This window comes from Arthrobotrys flagrans, assembly GCF_004000055.1.
Source record: "Arthrobotrys flagrans strain CBS H-5679 chromosome Unknown unitig_0, whole genome shotgun sequence".
NCBI classification, from domain to species: domain Eukaryota; kingdom Fungi; phylum Ascomycota; class Orbiliomycetes; order Orbiliales; family Orbiliaceae; genus Arthrobotrys; species Arthrobotrys flagrans.
In genome coordinates, this window is record NW_027137550.1 from 7,440,264 (window position 1) to 7,457,208 (window position 16,945).

A 16,945-nucleotide genomic window follows, 5' to 3' on the forward strand; every position below is an offset into this window, starting at 1 on the left:
GAGGGGTATTTTTACTGGAAAGGTATGATGACCGGTTCGGTATTTATCCCTTATATATTAACCTTTCTCTATATATCGATCCCACCGTGCAAATATCGGTCTACGTTTTATACATACCGCACCATGTCAGCTTATGTACTGTGTTCTAAAACGGGATGGTATTCATATAGAGGAGGCATATGTCTATCATCTTGGTCGGTGAGTAGAACGAGTGATATGTGCTTTCACATGCATTGCAGCGTCTTCGTAAGGGCAGAGGTTGATATATAGTCGCACATTAGGCGGTCTCATACCCTCTGTGAGACGAAGGTTGTATATTGCATAGGTTGTCTTCATAAAGGTCAGCCTCTTTCCAGCTTCAGACCCAGAGATTGAGAGACCATGAGGTTTTGAAGTTTGTTGTCGAGGTTGTTCGTGTTTCAAGCATAAGAATAACGGATATTTGTGACAGGGAAATCAGGTTCATCTCTTCCTAGGGTACCTCAAGATGAACACGGCATGCTAGGAGAGGATCGGAGAACGTAAGTATATATATGGTTGTGAGATGGTAAAGTTGCATGACGGCGAGGTGGTGGAGGATGCGAGGGAAAGAAATTACCTAGGTACCTAGGCCGTTTGCCGGCGAGGGTGAAGGAGTACGCGTTGTTGAGAGCAGTCTCCCGTAGTCTGCTACTCAAAATTTAGAACATTGAGAACAATGTTCTAGAAGGAAGCAATGTAACCTCTAGAAGTAACACGATACTCCCACCATAATAGAATATTCGATCCTGCCAATGGAACCAAACCATCCGGTTGAACCTCGGCCCAACTTCCAATCTGTATTAAAGGTGCAAAGGTTGTGTTGTAGACGTTGCATCTTCCCACCCCGCCAAAACCACCTGCACCCCGCATGGGAAACGTTGAAACTCCAAAATACCCAAAAACGTGCGCCGCAAATGCCTTAAATTGGCAATTGATCGGAAAGGGACATCTTCACTGACTAAGCTAGAATTAAAGATACCGAAGTTATTCCGGTTGTAGACGTCGATACCGCGGTATTACGTTATGGCATCTGAAGCTCCATAGCTTTTTTAGGATATTGGGTCGCACCATGCACGAAACCAGCTGCACGTCACTGGTTCCGAATGGCGTGGTCTCCGATGCAGTGAGCCTCTCCTCGACGCATATAAACTTGTGACAGCACAGTACACCCCGGATTTTTTTAACATCTGGATCCCAAACAATACGATACGGTATCAAAAAAAGCCATCGACATCTACCGGCTTGACATAAACCCATTTCACCATGTCTACACCCTCCAAAACCCACTTCAAGATCCCAGCGATCGCAGGCACTGATATCTGGAGGAAACCTCCAACCACGAACGCCTTCAACGCACCAACCGCATGCCTCGGCAGCAAGCCGTTAAGGCACTTCCAACGAGCCCGAATCTCTTTCTCCCTTCCTCCCCGCTCGGAGTTAAACAAATACGACCAAGGAGGACTCCTACTCTCCCTCAAACGGGAGAATGAAAAGAAGGAAAATTCACAGTGGATTAAAACGGGTATTGAATACTACCTTGACGAGCCATGGGTTGGCACTGTATGTTGTGACAGATGGGCAGATTGGTCAATTGCTCCCCTTGGAGGGAATGATGGTGGTTCCGAAACGGAAGGCCCGAAGGCTACGATTGAACTTGAAAGATCGAATGATGAGCTCGGGAAGAGTTTGTGGATTTATTTGATTAAGGGAGATAAGAGAATTCCTTTGAGAGAAGTCAATTGGATTTTTGCACAGGAGGATGAAGATGTGTGGGTGGATGTTAGTGCGTATGCGGCCAGGCCGCTGGCGAAGGAGGGGAAAGAGAAGGAGGAATTGATAGTGAATTTTTGGGATGATGAGGTTGTTTGGAGGGTATAAAACCGCTCTTGGGTCTTAACTGCAGACTGACACCATTGGAGAAGATATGGCGTATGCATGTATACACTGATAATTGATATCCACTACGTATTTCTAATGTCGAGCCCTGAATGCGAAGGCCCTGTCGGCTCATGCACACCGTATAGTCTATCCGAACCGGGCGGTCGAGTTCAGCCCAGGCCGAAGCAACAGCCGGCTATTCATGGCCCCGGCTGGGAACAGCGTGATTCTGGCGCTGGAAGGAAGAAGAGGCAATAGCGGGAAATTTATCGCCAGACAGCCTACAGACTGCTCTGGAAAGTATCTAACTAGCCCCGCTCCAAGACGACTTCATAACTGCTTCGATCGGTACCTGGCAGATGCTGGATTGGATCGATTCGGATGGAACACGGCACTCCGATGCGCTAACCGTCGTCTGCTCGCACATTTTTTAAAATAAATTTTTTTTTAAAAAGATTTAAATGATATTACATTCTCTGTATATCGCTATCTCGCATCCTTTCATTCTTTATCCTCAAAGTATCTCTCATTGGATAATTCGGGCGCGGTCTCACGTCACGGTGTATTAGAAAGCGTATATGCACTAACTAGGGCAGCTGCCAGACAAACCGGAGCTCAACCTCGCCTCTTCCACTTAACTACTGAATACGGACCTCCATAACCCAACCAGACTAAGGATTCACTTCACCACTCAGCAGGTACTCGTGACACCGGACAGCACCCGGTTGCTGTGCTGTCTGCTTTTCCTTGCCAGGGCCACAGTAACCTAGTATCCCTCCGCCATATAACTCCATATCTATCGTGTACTGTTCAGACCAGTCCTGCTTCTTCATACCCTTGTCACCATCGGACGGACACACCGTAACACCACCACCACCACCACTTACCACCGGCGGAGTCGGTCCAAACCAGACCACAATTCGCAACTTCGAGGAAACGACTGGCATAACCAGTCTGGAAATCCGTCCAACAATATAACATCATGGCTAGTAGTAGCTATCATACCGTCGCCGCTAGTGGGACATCCACCGTAGTCCCACGTTCACAAGGTTCGTCCTGGGCTTCAATTGTCTCCGGCCAGCCTTCTCGCCCTCGCATTTCATCAACCACGTCCACAGGGCTTCGTACCCAACGAAACGGAAGCTATGCGAATCTATCTGACCTAGGTTCGCAATCCGGACGATACTACAATACCGCTTTGTCCAATGCTTTCAACACACAATCCAAGTTGTCACGACTTCCGGTGTCGCTGCCAAGCTACCTAGAAGACTCGTTATACGCCGAAAAGCTAGATGCCGTTCGGGATTCATCCTGGGTTTCTACCGTACCGAGTAGAACGCCGTCGTATACATCGGTTGGACTACATGCCGCGCAATCTAGAGGGACCGGATTGAAGTTGGATGTTAAGGATACAATCCCATCGCCCGACGATGATCTGCCGACACCATTACCGACCAAATGGAACAATGATGATAGGAGCGGAGGGATAGAGGTTTCTCAAGATGGTCTGAATGTTCAGTTTTCAGGTAGGGGATCTGGTATGCATTTGGCTCGCGTGCTATAGCTATGCTAACACTCGAGTTGAGCGACAGGACCGACCAAGGTCAACGAATACGACTCGGCCTCCGTACGAGCGGACTATTCCATTCCGAGGTCATGTGGAGTCTACTATTTCGAAGTTGCCATTATGAATAAGAGCCGCGAGGGTCTAATCAGTATAGGATTCTGCGGCGCCGACGTCCAACTCAACAGACTACCGGGTTGGGAGCCGAATTCATGGGGTTATCATGGCGACGATGGAAAGTCGTTCTGCTGCTCTGGGATGGGGAAGGCCTATGGACCCCAGTTTAACTCCAAGGATGTTATTGGTTGCGGGATTAACTTTAGGACACACACCGCGTTCTTTACACGGAACGGCCAGATGCTAGGTACTTGAAACCCAGGCATATACCTCTTCCTCGGTTCTAATTCTTCATAGGTACGGCTTTTAGAGAAATTCCAAACGACAGGAAGCTGTTCCCAGCGGTGGGTATGAAGAAGCCAGGAGAACATATAAGAGTAAACTTTGGACAGGAAGAATTCAGTTTCGATATCGATGGATATGTGAAGGTACGGTGAATAAGTTTACTTGATGGCGGTATCAGTCGCTAAGTTACCGTAGGCCGAGCGAAAATCAGCCTTTCAAGAGATTGGCGACAGCCAGGTTGAGAGTTTATGTCCGCCTCTCGACGAGACGGCTTTAATACAATCCCTGGTCTCATCATACCTACAGCATGACGGGTTTGTAGAGACAGCAAAAGCCTTTGCGCAGGATTTACAAGCCGAGCAAAACGCGCTAAGTAACAACGGGAAGTCGAGGCCGTTGGAGTTAATGGAAGACGAGAACGCAATTCACAGGCAGAGTACGTTGTATTTCGATATATTATGCATTGGTATGCAGCTAACAATATCGTAGACATCCGTACGGCAATCCTTGAAGGCGATATCGACAAGGCTCTGGAATTCACACAAAGGCATTATCCGGATGTTCTCTCGCTGAATGAACAAATCAATTTCCGACTCCGCTGTCGGAAATTCATTGAAATGATGCGACGGTCCGCAGAGACTACCAATGGGCGAAAGAAGGTCCCGCCATCCACATCGAAACGCCGTGCTTTTGACGCTTACGGAGACGAAGAAGACGAGGATGTCGATATGGACGGTGGTGACAATCGCAGCGATATGGACGTGGATGAACCGGCACCCATCACAGGACCAGCAGCACCCGATTTGAATATGCTCGGAAAGGTTTTAGAATACGGACGACAGTTGCAGGAGGATTTCAAGGACAAGCCGGAGCTGCAGGAAGAGATGGAACAGGTGTTCAGTTTATTTGCATACTCGGACCCGATGACTTCGCCGATGGCACATCTGTTATCTGAAGAAGGACGTGGGCCGGTTGCCGAGGCATTGAACTCTGCTATTCTCGGTACGTCAAGATCAAAATTCCATTCGAGGCCCAAAATGCTAACGATTATACAGTGTCCCTCGGCAAATCATCGAAAGCACCATTAGAACGGCTGGTTCAACAAACAACAGTACTCCTTCGGGAGCTCGGAGAGGAAGGCGGACCGGCGTCGTTCGTCAACCTACACCATTGGATCCACAATTTGGAGTTTCTTCCCAGCTCGTGAGACCGCAGAGGCAGCCTTTTCTAGTCCATTTTCTCTTTCCTCTTTTTTCCAGAAACCAGATTCCCGGGTTCTTCGTTTTTTGTTTTACTTTTTTTGATGGGAAGTTAAGTTTTTGGAAAGCCTTTTTTTGGTGCAGCATTTCCCCCCCCCCCATACCAGGTGTACTATGGACTCTTCGTTTTTGCCCTTGAATTCGAACTACTACCCTTTTTCTTCTCTTTATCGATCCTCCTGTCCGCCCTTGTTCGGGTTTGCTTAGACTCTACTCTGCTCGTTCCTTTTCTCTACCGATATCGATACTTTCATCGTCTCCCGCATAAATTTGATTCTACACCGACTGCCCGTCGACCCGTCTACTACCCCTTTGCGTTACCCCTCTTCTCCGTTTTATCAAATGCAGGAGCGTATGCAGACTTTTTTTTCTTTTTCCCCTGGGGATCTGATATTTCTGATTTCCGTATCGTTCTTCGAGATTGGGATAAAGGCACTTAATGTTAGTAGCCTTGCGAAAAACCCAGGCAATATAAGGCTTACAGTTAAGCATTATTATATTTTATTATAGTGGGATGAAAATAATTAGAAATTTTTAATAAAAATTATCCGATTAGACTAATTTCATTTCGCGTGCTGCTAAAGCCAACCGGTGTCTGGGTACGCTGATGAGATACGTGGGGTAGATTACAGATGTGGGTGAAAGAAGGATAAATTACCAACGGGATGGATGTCCCCGCCGAAAATGTATTCGCGATCAAATGCGAACTCGAAAAACAAACAAACGGAAAAAGAACAAAGGGAAAAACGCCAGCGCGGTAAGTCCTATTGTACATTAACAAAGAGATGGGCGGGGGGGTATTAACTAATTAAGTTATAGCTAGCTATAAGCGCAACATGCTCCAGAGCAGTCACTCGACTCACCTCCTCCTCTACGACCATTTCTGTTCTCCTTCCCCGTTAAGGTAGTCATTTCTATCCTACATGATTGAAAAAAGGTGATTATATAATATGTACTCTCTAAATGTCAAAGCAGAAAAGAAAAAAAGAAACCGAGTGGTTAAAAAGGAACTATCTGAGTAACAGATCCTGCGGGACCTCACCGCCCAGCTCCTGGACTTGGGCTATCAGGTTTCTTCGGTCTTCTATCGCTTTGCGCATGTAGTCCACCGCTTTTATATTCGTTAATTTCTTTCTCTTCCTTTTTTCTAGGTGCACGTTGGGGGGGGGGACATACTTTTCCTCAAAACAATACTTTCACTTCTACCCTGCCCTTCGATACCAGGTACCAACTCCGTAAGTCTATCAAAGCCGTCCCTTATCTGTCCATCCCAAGGAATTAGCCTTCCCCCGTCCTACCCATGAATATGACAAAAAATAAAGAAAGCCATACCGCCATCCGCCTCTTCTGCTCCGAAGCAATATGATTATTCTTCTTCTCCTCCTCCGTCAACCTCGGTCTCTCGGGCCTCTTCCCATCCACCAACGACTCCCGTCTTCTACCATCGTTACTCCCATCATCATCATTACTCGATAAATCGTCCGTGTTACTTCCGTTATTATTCGACGTGGTAACCGTATCCTTTCTCCTCCGCTTTTGGGGTTGGTTCAGTCCGCTGCTGTTGCTTGATCGGGGTTGTAATGTATCGTCATGTAGGGGTCTCGAGTCTTCATCATCTTCTTCGAGGATTACGTTAGTATTCGTGGTCATGTCCATTGTGTCTAGGTAATGTAATGTGGTTAGGTTTAGATTGTGGTATTGGTTACGATGATGTTGGTGGTGGTTATGATGGTGGAGGGAATGGTGGTGGTCAAAGACACCCATGTTCCCTGCTTCGCTGATTAGAATAGCGTTGTTGTGAATGCTATTGCTATTTGTGATATTTATACCGCTGCTGCTGCTGCTGCTACTCTTTCTTCTTTGAAGTCTTTCCATCTGATGGGATGATGTGGGGGAATAGGTATGGTTATGGTTATGGCTAAGGAGGATGGACGAAGGTAACGGCAAAGGATTACCCAGTACATCAACATTACTGCCTCTCTTCTTCCCCGCTCCTCCCGATGCTCTATTCCCAAATCCGGTAGAAGTATCCATGGGACTTTGTAACGTTGGACTCGATGCTCCTGCTGCTGAAGAGGAAGCTTGGGGGTCCAGGCTGTAGGGATCCATTATGGAGGATACGGAACGACCCTGACCGATACCCATGTTTTCCCAGGCGGCGAGGTCGTGAGGGGTTCCTTGGTGGTTTCCGCCGGTGAAGAGGAGCATGTCTTCTTCGAAGAAGGAGAGGGGGAATTGTTGGTGGAGGTTTGGGGGGGAGAAGGGGTGCGGTTGGTCCATCGCTGTTCTTCTATCGAGTCGAGTCGAGTCGTTCCCAGTCCGGTCGATCGTAGTCGTAATATTCTTTCGTGAAGAAAAAGAGAAAAGAAAGAGAAAAGAAAAAAAGAAACGAAACGAAACAAAGACGCCTTTAAAGCTCTCTTTAACTTCTTTTCTTCTTCTTTCTTTCCCTCGGTGGAGGTGTGGGGTGGTGGGCTGGACTGGAACAGGACAAGGACACTGCAGGACAGGGAAGGCGTGGGATGGCCTCTTTTGCGGGGAATTTCTTGCGCTAACTCGGAAGCAGCCAAACTGGGATGCGTTTGCGATGAAAAAGAATGCAATTGAACCGATAGGACAGAACAGGGAATATCGATTCCTGGGCGCCGTGGCGAGGATTTTAACGACCGAGGATAACAAAGGGAATATTACAGATATCTTTGGGGCAGATATAGTAGATGATATATGAGGCTTGAATTCGAAAAGATATAATTATTTCCGGCTGTTCTTGAAGCGCATGGGTTTCGAAGGGAATGTCTATGTGACCGATGGTATAACCCGTGACGTTGCGGGTTCTGGCTTAGAACAGCAGGTGATGTGGATTCTATGCTAGACCTCGTTCCTGCCTGGGAAAGAAGGTATGACGGATGACCAGAGATGAGAATGGAAAATAGAAATAAAATAGAATTGGATATGAAAAGAGAGGTATAACTTGAAGTGGTAATATAATATTGAAGCTGTAGGATTATAAAAGCCGAATTTAAACTCGAAAACGACAATTTCTATAAATGATAATATCGAAATAAAGAGATCAATCCGACCAGTCAAAGAAGCGTATTATAAAGCCTTAAAAGAACGTCGATTCTTATACCCCGCAGAATGAAAAACTTGAAACCAATCATCGATACCTCCAACGAAAAAAAAACCTCCAAGAAAAAAAACCACCGTTTTAACATCTGAAATCTGTGGGGAACCCTTGCTCCCTATATTTAATATATTTTCTTCCTAGGCCGGTACGTTTGCCTTGGTCCATGGTAATCAAGTCGTCAGTCTTGGTATTGCAGCGAATGATGCTATCACATGCCAAAATCCCATGTTCAAGTGCCAAAATTTTGGCCTCTGATCGAAACCACATCAAAATCCTCAAACCGTTTCCCGAGCCGCAAGGTACAGAAAAGAGGATCTCTGGTGGGTTTCTCCCGAAAAGTAGTGTTATTGTAGGACGCACGAGCTTTTCGAGGGGCCTTAGATGTAGAGAAGATTACTAAGGGCGGCTACCTGGTGCTCTCGACTATATCAGACCCATGGCCGTAAGCGGGAAACAACGTCCGCACGGCCTGTCTATGAGCATACACTGGCACTGTCCCCCAAAGGAATCGTAAAACGGAGAAGAGTTTTTTCTCTATTTGGTATACATTTACATCTATGGCGTTTCAAGAATTAGATATCTACATATTATCTTCCTTTCATCCGTAAAATCCCGCCCAACAGTTTTTCGGTCATGGTTGTATTAAACTTACCCGTTAACCTCGAAACTCGTCCCTCGGTATATTCTATTTTTTTCTCACCCCTCGACCCCGCCATAGCTAGGTAGCTAACTTATATAGTACCGAAGCTACCTTATTATCTCATGCTTCCCCAACGGATTTTTTCTTTCTCTTTCTTCCAGAAGCATGAAAAGAAGCTCATGATATTTCTCGTTCGGATAGGCAATCGTCCGAAAAAAGAACAGGAAGTTACTGATATTCCGCTTCCATCTGCACGAGCTTCTGGTATACCTCCTCCGCCCCATCCATTCCCTTCTTCACATACTCCCTCTCCCAAACATCCCACCTCACCTTCCCACTCCTCACTTCATCCTCCCCGATCACCACAATAACATTATACCCCGCGCTCTTCGCCTCTCTGATACTCTTGTTCAACCCCAAATTCCTTTCTTCCAAATCCACAAAAAAAGTCCTTTTCCCCATCGCCTGTATCCTTTCACCTGTTTTGACACCGGAGAGTATATCCCTTGTACGCTTTGCGAATGTTATGATTTCGGGTTTGTTTGTGACGGGGATGATCTTGACTTGTCGAGGGCTCAACCAGAATGGCCATCGGTTTTCGTATTTTTCGATGAGGAGGGCCATGAATCTTTCCAGACTTCCGAATATCGCACGGTGGATTATCACCGGTGTTTCCTTCGAAACTCCTCCGGTGGTACCGTCGGGGGCGACATCGTAACTCAACTCGAATTTCTGGGGGAGTTGGAAATCCAACTGTATGGTGGCGGTTTGATGCTGCCTGCCCTGCCAATCCTGCAAGAGCACATCGATCTTCGGTCCGTAGAACGCCCCGTCGCCTTCGTCTATCCCCCAGACCCTCGATGTATTATCCAAGCTACGTTTTAAAACTTCTTCCGCTTTTTCCCAGTCCTCCAGCGACCCCATGTAATTCTCCGGTCGTGTGGATAACACGAATTTATAGTCCGGGAAACCGAGGGCATGGTAGACGGTTTCGAGCATCGATAGCGTTGACGAGATTTCGGTGAAGATTTGGTCGCCGCGGCAGAAGATGTGGGCGTCGTCTTGGTGGAAACGTCGGACGCGGGTCAGGCCCGTCAGGGCGGAGCGGATTTCATCTCTGTATATCGTGAATATCAGTACCGGATGTGATGATTAAAAATGTAGTTACGGGAGAGGGGAATACCTGTGCAACGGCGCAAATTCCGCAAACCTCAACGGTAAATCCGCATAACTGTGTCCCCGAGTTTTATACAACAAACAATGTCCGGGACAATTCATCGGTTTGAGGCTATACTTCCCCTCTTCCTCGCTCCTAACCCCGGCATTGAGCCCCTCCCCATCCTCCGAACCCTTCTGCACCTTCCTCTTGGCACTGGAAACCTTGAACATATCATCCCTAAAATTCTCCAAATGCCCGGACTTTTCCCACAAGGCATCGTTATATATCATCGGCGTCACCACCTCCTGATATCCATGTAACGTGTATTGAGCACGTAGGAACTCGATCAAACGGTTAAAAATTCTCGTGCCGTGTGGGAGAAAGAATGGAGAACCCGGGGAGTAAGGAAGGGTGGTGTACAACCCTGTTTCGGTGGCGATGGCGTGGTGGAGGGTTTTGTTGGCATTTTTGGGAGGTTGCCGTTGTGGTTGCGGAGGGGGAGGGGTATCCGAGGCGGGGTTGGAGGATTGAGGTGTGGAATTGGAGGTGGTGAATGGTCGGTTGGGGGGGGACGGGAGAGGGAAGATTGGACGGCGGAGGGGGCGGAAGTGCCGTTGTCTGGCGATGGTGGAGAGGCTCAGGCTCTTCATCGTCGGACAGGTGAAGTGTGGGGGTGAAGTGGGATTTGAAGCTAATGCAAGGTACCGAGGCTTTATTATTTTTGGTAACAGCCTCAACACAAAGTTTTTTCATCAAATTACAACCTACAGAAACCAATAATAATAATGCCCATTCGGAGATGGTATACGTAATCCGATCCACGAGGGATTGTATTTTTATTTGATTTTATCTCTTATTTTTCGTTATTTTGGTTATATCTTTACTTTGCTGAAGAAGATACAAACTCGGTCTATCGATATCAGAAAAATCAAGAGAAACAGCCGAAAGAACTTCAACAGACCGATCCGATTGCAAATCCACCACCTTCACCAAGTTGAGTAAGGATATATAATAATAAAAACAACCGAGCAAGCTAGGAAAAAGTAAAAGACGAAAGTTAGAGCATATCCATCAAAAGTCTGAACTCCAGGTATTGTTCCAGTAGCAAGTTCCGAGTATAAGTAAAAAACCAAGCCGGGAGGTGTATAAGCCAGAAAGAAAAAAAGAAAAAAACCAAAATTACAAAGATCCATTTTGTCCGAGTGTTGAATCCCTCCATGTTGCCGAAAAGGGGTAGAGAAAAGGTACAAGCCGATGATAAGAAGGGCTTTGCGTGTGCGTGTATATCTAAGTTGATGTGAGTTGAGCAGGAAAGCGGGCAAAGGAGAAGAGAGTAGAGGAGACTGAAAGCGCCATGGAAGTCGAAAAAAATCCAAAGAAACCGCACAAATGAAACCCGTTTGAAAGAAAGCCGTAGAAATCAGTAAAAAAGTCCAAAGGAAACAACCAAAAACTTCCAAGCACTCGTATAACTCCTAGTAGATGGTACAATTCTTTAGTACGTCAGAGAAAGAAAGAAAGGGAAATAGGGAAAAGGGTCGGGGATTGCTGATCACTCCCGTGCGTAGCCGAAAAGCTGTTCGGCCTGACGAAACTGCTGCTGAATCCTGAGGGCCGTAGCCGTAGCATGGCTTTGCAAAGCCGCCTGCTGCAGGCTCTCCTGCAAGGCTAACCTATCTGCCTCCTTCAACATGCTCTCCATCTCCTCCCGATTCAAGCTGTAAGGATCGATCCCATCGAAATCCTCCTCTTTCTCCTTCAGAGCCTCCTGTTTCATCTCCTGCACCTGTTCCCAAGTCGGAATATCATCTCCGGTCGTATCCCTCACAATCGTCCCCGTCTTTTTTTCGTACGCCTGTCGTTCCTTCAACGTTCCCCACCAGGTAACCACGCTGTCGACCTCGCTCTCGCTGAGACCCAAATAATCGATCGCCTTGAAGAAACTCCTATGCCACGGCCATCTGGATAGTCTCGCCCGGATCTTTTCGTTATGGTAGTCGAATCCGGGGTACATTTTCTCGATTTCCGAGCCTTCGTTTCCGTAGAAGGATGATACTTCGTGCTTTAGTTCCGTAACAAGGGTTGAAACAATTTGGTCCCATTGGACCACGTCGTCGTCTGCGTTGCGCTTCATCATCCGCGAATGGATGGCTTGGTGGATTTGGCGACGGCCAACCATGTTTGGTCGTTTGCTTGGTTTTAATGCTTTAAAATTCGGTGTAGATGGGATTTGATTTCTTTGATGATTTTAACTCGGTACGGGTGTTTTGAACTAGCCCTGCTCCCCTGAAGAGAACTGTGGGTTATAGGATTTTAAGGCCAGTCGAGTCTTGTGATTGTGATAATCGGAATCAGTGCTTGGAAAGTGTTGTCTCTTTTCGGGAAGCAAGCGATTTCCAAGTTGGTTTTCGGACGATATCACAACGTCTCTTACTTTTATTCGTGCTGTGCTGCACCTAACTACGCTACCAAGATAACGGGAATCGGAAAAGTCTCGGAAAGGGTCGTTTGATATCGATACGTAGTGGAGTTCGAGAGAGGCGGATATTGCTCGTAGACAGACCGTTTTTTAATGTTGGCCTTGATGGTTGGGAAAGAAGAAGGATGAGATGAGGGAGATAAAGCTGTCCTCCTGTTATTTTATTGTGCTCGATTTCTTTCAAAACCGGATTCCAACCAGAGTTGGTTTTTTTATTGATCAATGTTCTCAAGTTCCGATACTCTCTCTCTCTCTCTCTCTCTGCTCTCTCTTTGAACCCTTGGTTTTTCTTCCCGTGGTCAGTGCAGTTAGCGGCACGCAAGGGAAAAGACCACACACGGCGTAAATTCGAGGTTGTTGAGGCCGAAATCCGAAAAATTCCTGGCTCAGAAAACCAAACCACGCGGAAAAGTAGGATAGTGGATTGTATTGTATTGTATTGTCAGGCCGGGAATCCTTTCCTTTCCCACCACCTCTCTCGAGCTCTCCGATTGAGTAGCCTTTTCCGGGATGTTTTCGTTTTGTAATTTTTCCGAAGTGTACACACCGACGACAAGATGGCTTTTTTTTTTTTTTGTTTCTGTTTCCGAGTCGACGGTAATAAATGACTTGGAGTTGGGTTTGGATGTTTTTGTTTATGTAATAGATAACGGCTGGAGTATTGTGACACCAGATTTCCAGAATTATGCGGAAACGGCTGAGGGCCTCTCGTTCGAAGCAGGCAGGCAGGCAGGGCTGAGGGTAATATATGTAAGCAGCAAGCTCGAACCAAAACAAATAAACAAAATAAGAAGAAGACTTCACGGGATGAGCTTGGGATATAAAGTATTTATCGAGGCGGTGTTTTTTTTGGAGATTTGATTGTAAATCTAACGACGGACCGGAGAAAGAAGGATGGATGAGAAAAGAGCAATCAAGATGGTTGAGAGGATTTTAATCAGACTGGGCCTTAGCTTTGCTTTGCTTGTTTGGAAACAAAACCAAGTCAATAAAAGGTGAAACTGGAAAGAAGGGAGCTGAACTGGTTCTAGCTGGTTCAAGGCTTCGGGGTTGTTTGTTTCCCAGGGTATTCAATAAATATAGATAGAAATATAAATTTAAAAAACAGAATGGAAGGAAAGATGGAAGGAATTCGGGGCGGTTTCCTTCTTTAATTTAATTTCAATCTGTGATTGATTAATAGGGTCGTGGGTATCATGTTGTTATCGTTGGCATCGTCATCATCACACAAGCGCAACAGGATGCATTCGACGTTTTGAAGGTGCAGCTGATTTCAATGCGAACCGGGGTATTAAAGAGGTCGGGTATCCTTGCACCAGATAAATTCCGTCTTGCCTTTTTTTTCTTTCTTTCCTCTCTTCTTCTCGATAAATCCGAATTTATTTTCTTCTTGCAGAAGGATATTAACATTCGAACAAACTAAAGTTGTTAGCGAAATTATCAAAACCAAGATGTTGGTTAATATCGACGATGCAACGTTGAGAGCTCCGAAGAAGGAGAATGCCGTGGATTAACTTTTGTTAACGATGGAGATGACCCACTATTTAATACACCAGCTGTGGGGTTAGAGGGACAGCCTTGCTTTTTTCCTCTCTTCCCTCTCACACCCTCTCTTGGACCTTTGAGGTTTAACGGGTTGGATCAGATGGATAATCTGCCCACGGTTGCTGCTGTCCTGCGTTAGTATGTTACTGAGGTCATCTCAATCCTTGGCTAGTTCGACCGGAATGGCTCCGCTTATCGTCCGAGGCGGCTGCTGCTCGTACATAAAGTTGCTTCGTTATGGCTTTTATGTACGCATCAATATTATCAACAGGAAGCTTGTGCGGTTGCTCTTGCCGTTCCCGGTTGTATAATTAAGTATGGATTTAGGAAATCAGCCAAAGTTCGATTCGATTCGAAGAGCATGATACGAGACGAGACGAAAAAAGAGGATCTGCTTTCTAATCAGCCTTTGATCATGAATCGTAATCTCCAAAAATAAAATAAAATGACGAAAAAGAGAGGTGACGATTACACTCTTGCACTGCCCGGTCCGGTAAGTTGGGTTGGATTAAGGCGGGGTGGTCCTTGCCCGGGGACAAAAGCTGGCAGCACAGCATTCCGGTAAGGCTACTTCTTCGTTTCATCTTGAGAGTGCCGGAATGTCGGACCAGATTGCAGACCTGCGACCTACAACTGCCCTCGATTCAAGAGCCGGTTTGTTAGTTAGCCAAGTCAAGCGGGGTTTTGAAAGATCGCTATCGATTCAACTGCCCAGATATCGACAAGGTCGGGGTCATTTAAACTCCTAGTGGATGGTGAAAACAAAAAAGATCCTAAAAGATGGTGGCCTATCCGATTTTAATGGTTGATGGAATTAATATTAATGGGAACTCGTCTACGGAATAATCTACATATCATCGACAGCTTCGGGCTCGAGCTTGCCCCTGTTCGTATTTCGTCACGGGCCAACTGCAGAACCCTTGGTGGGTTTCGCTCGCCTGGCTAAACGGCTTGTCTGTGCTGTGCATTCGCCACAAGGTGTGCTGCAAACGTACAGTACTTCCAGCCACTGAACAAGCCCACATCCCAACATCATATCAAAATCCTATGGATTCCGAAAAAAAAAATGGCAATTCAATAGCCGCCATTAAAAGTTTCAGAAAAGACATTCTATTGCATAGCTTTTCTCTAGTATACGTAACATAAATCCTTAATATAACAGTTTTACAAGCTCTTCATATTCACGACATTTGCGTATCCCCCTCATCATCCTCCTTCTCCGCCTCCTTCTTAACACTCGATACAAATATCTCAACCCCGCCTTGTGTCCCTGCATTCTCCAAATCCAATTTAACCCCCAAACTATCCGCAACCCCCTTCAACCCCCTTCTCTCAACGCAACAGTCAACGTTGCCGTCGCTTGCGAAAACTGTGGACTGTGCAAAACCTTTCTTAATAATTCTTTCTCTTGATACTCCGTCTTGACATCTGCCGTCAATGCTGGTGGGAGATTCGCTAGTAACTTTTGACGTATGGCCTTAGACTCCAGAATTGCGGTTGCGACATTCGGTTGGAGTAGACTTGGAAGGGTAAGGAATCCTTGTGGGTTTGAAGACGAGGAGGCACCGCCGGGGATCGAGATACCACGTATTAGGCTTGCGACGTCGAATGGTTGTTCTTCGGTGGTTGCACTTGCAGGCTGAGGTTCACTTCTAGATTGGTCGATGGAATATGTAAGCTTATGTATATTTCGTTCTTTGGTGCTAAAAGTGACATAGTAAACAAAAAAATGGTGACGATGCAGCTCTTTAACAATCAACCTGCTGTTCCACGTAGGCGCTTGTAATACTATTGTTTTTGTATCTTTCTGTTACCATCTACCTCCAACCCCTTGTTCCATCACCTTTCCAAACTACAAAGCATCTGTAGACAAGAATCGAGGCGAAAACGGTCGGATGTGCGGGTATAGGTTTTGGGGGGGACAAGAAATATAGAAACTTATGGGTGGAATACCGGAAATCGTATTCTCTATTATTTTGTATTTGTTTTTCCATGGTAGACAGCACAGTAAGGGCAAATGATAGGACCTACGCTCGACCACCATCTGCACCCCCTCGTCTGCTACTCTCTCCAGCACCTGGAGCCGCCTCATCGTCGATATCCATAAGCTCGCCCGCAAGGGCATCCAGATCGCCACCGGATTGGATTAACCTATATCCACTAGAATCAGTATTCTTACTCAACATATCCAGGATATCATATAAAAAAACCCACTGATCGATCTTCCTAGCCACCGATCGGTCCTTCCGTGTGTGTTCCGAAGCGCTAATGCTTTCATCGTTCTTTGTCTGCCACCAGAACAGATGTCTTTGATCACTGCTCTGGAATTTCAACACGCATATTCGGCCGTCGTTTGGACCGGCGTTGTAGGGAACGAAGCTGGCGTCGCCGGGGAATACGATTAGGTCGAATTCTTCGCCGTCGACGGTGTGACCGCGGCGGGGGAGCCATTTGAAGTGAAGGAGCTCTATACAAGCTCGTTAGATCTTGGATTTTAGGAACTCATGGTGGATAATTGGAAGGAGCACCCTCATCTCGTGAGAGTTCGAGGCGAATCTCGCCAGGGATGTTAGATGGAACGTAGCGGTTTGGGTTCTCGGGCTGCACGTTGACCGGTTTCCCTGTTCGTCAGCTGGGTGTTTTCGTGGGGTAGAGTGGTTACTTCTGGGAAGTACGTACGTCGCGGGTGCAGCGCCCGGCTTTGGCTGTTATTAAAGTATCCATGGTTCAGGCGTGGATATACCCGTGATGTCGAAGATGATGGAATGGTTTGGAGTGTGGAGGTGGATTATGTGAAGTTGGGATGTCCAGGCTTGGGATGACGAGGGTCTAAGCTAAGCTCTCTCCTGCAGCTAACGCGTCGTCTGCCAA

At 46.6% G+C, this 16,945-nt stretch overlaps 6 protein-coding genes across 8 annotated transcripts; 2 read left to right on the top strand and 4 right to left on the bottom strand.

The window, feature by feature from the left end:
• Positions 1-1,284: 1,284 nt before the first annotated feature.
• Positions 1,285-1,899, top strand: DFL_005194 (uncharacterized protein; the record flags this gene model as incomplete). The annotated part of the gene is made up of 1 exon (XM_067634416.1): positions 1,285-1,899. One exon carries the CDS (start codon positions 1,285-1,287, stop codon positions 1,897-1,899), a length of 615 nt encoding a protein of 204 aa, XP_067492487.1.
• Positions 1,900-2,881: 982 nt separating this feature from the next.
• DFL_005195 (uncharacterized protein) lies at positions 2,882-5,072 on the top strand (the record flags this gene model as incomplete). The annotated part of the gene is made up of 6 exons (XM_067634417.1): positions 2,882-3,425; positions 3,492-3,827; positions 3,878-4,008; positions 4,061-4,301; positions 4,355-4,867; positions 4,921-5,072. 6 exons carry the CDS (start codon positions 2,882-2,884, stop codon positions 5,070-5,072), a joined length of 1,917 nt encoding a protein of 638 aa, XP_067492488.1.
• A 1,062-nt stretch (positions 5,073-6,134) lies between these two features.
• Positions 6,135-7,404, bottom strand: DFL_005196 (uncharacterized protein; the record flags this gene model as incomplete). The annotated part of the gene is made up of 3 exons (XM_067634418.1): positions 6,135-6,235; positions 6,301-6,385; positions 6,457-7,404. 3 exons carry the CDS (start codon positions 7,402-7,404, stop codon positions 6,135-6,137), a joined length of 1,134 nt encoding a protein of 377 aa, XP_067492489.1.
• A 1,715-nt stretch (positions 7,405-9,119) lies between these two features.
• DFL_005197 (uncharacterized protein) lies at positions 9,120-10,700 on the bottom strand (the record flags this gene model as incomplete). Its single annotated transcript, XM_067634419.1, has 2 exons — positions 9,120-10,008; positions 10,075-10,700. 2 exons carry the CDS (start codon positions 10,698-10,700, stop codon positions 9,120-9,122), a joined length of 1,515 nt encoding a protein of 504 aa, XP_067492490.1.
• A 902-nt stretch (positions 10,701-11,602) lies between these two features.
• On the bottom strand, positions 11,603-12,229 carry DFL_005198 (uncharacterized protein; the record flags this gene model as incomplete). The annotated part of the gene is made up of 1 exon (XM_067634420.1): positions 11,603-12,229. One exon carries the CDS (start codon positions 12,227-12,229, stop codon positions 11,603-11,605), a length of 627 nt encoding a protein of 208 aa, XP_067492491.1.
• A 3,163-nt stretch (positions 12,230-15,392) lies between these two features.
• On the bottom strand, positions 15,393-16,798 carry DFL_005199 (uncharacterized protein; the record flags this gene model as incomplete). Of its 3 annotated transcripts, XM_067634423.1 has the most annotated exons (6): positions 15,393-15,726; positions 16,028-16,042; positions 16,106-16,225; positions 16,289-16,541; positions 16,603-16,675; positions 16,754-16,798. In XM_067634423.1, the coding sequence occupies 6 exons, from the start codon at positions 16,796-16,798 to the stop codon at positions 15,393-15,395; spliced, it is 840 nt and encodes a 279-aa protein (XP_067492494.1). The 3 variants fall into 3 exon arrangements, with proteins under 3 accessions (XP_067492494.1, XP_067492492.1, XP_067492493.1); XM_067634421.1 differs by lacking the exon at positions 16,028-16,042 and having other exon boundaries at positions 15,393-15,723; XM_067634422.1 differs by lacking the exon at positions 16,028-16,042.
• Between the last annotated feature and the right edge of the window lie 147 nt (positions 16,799-16,945).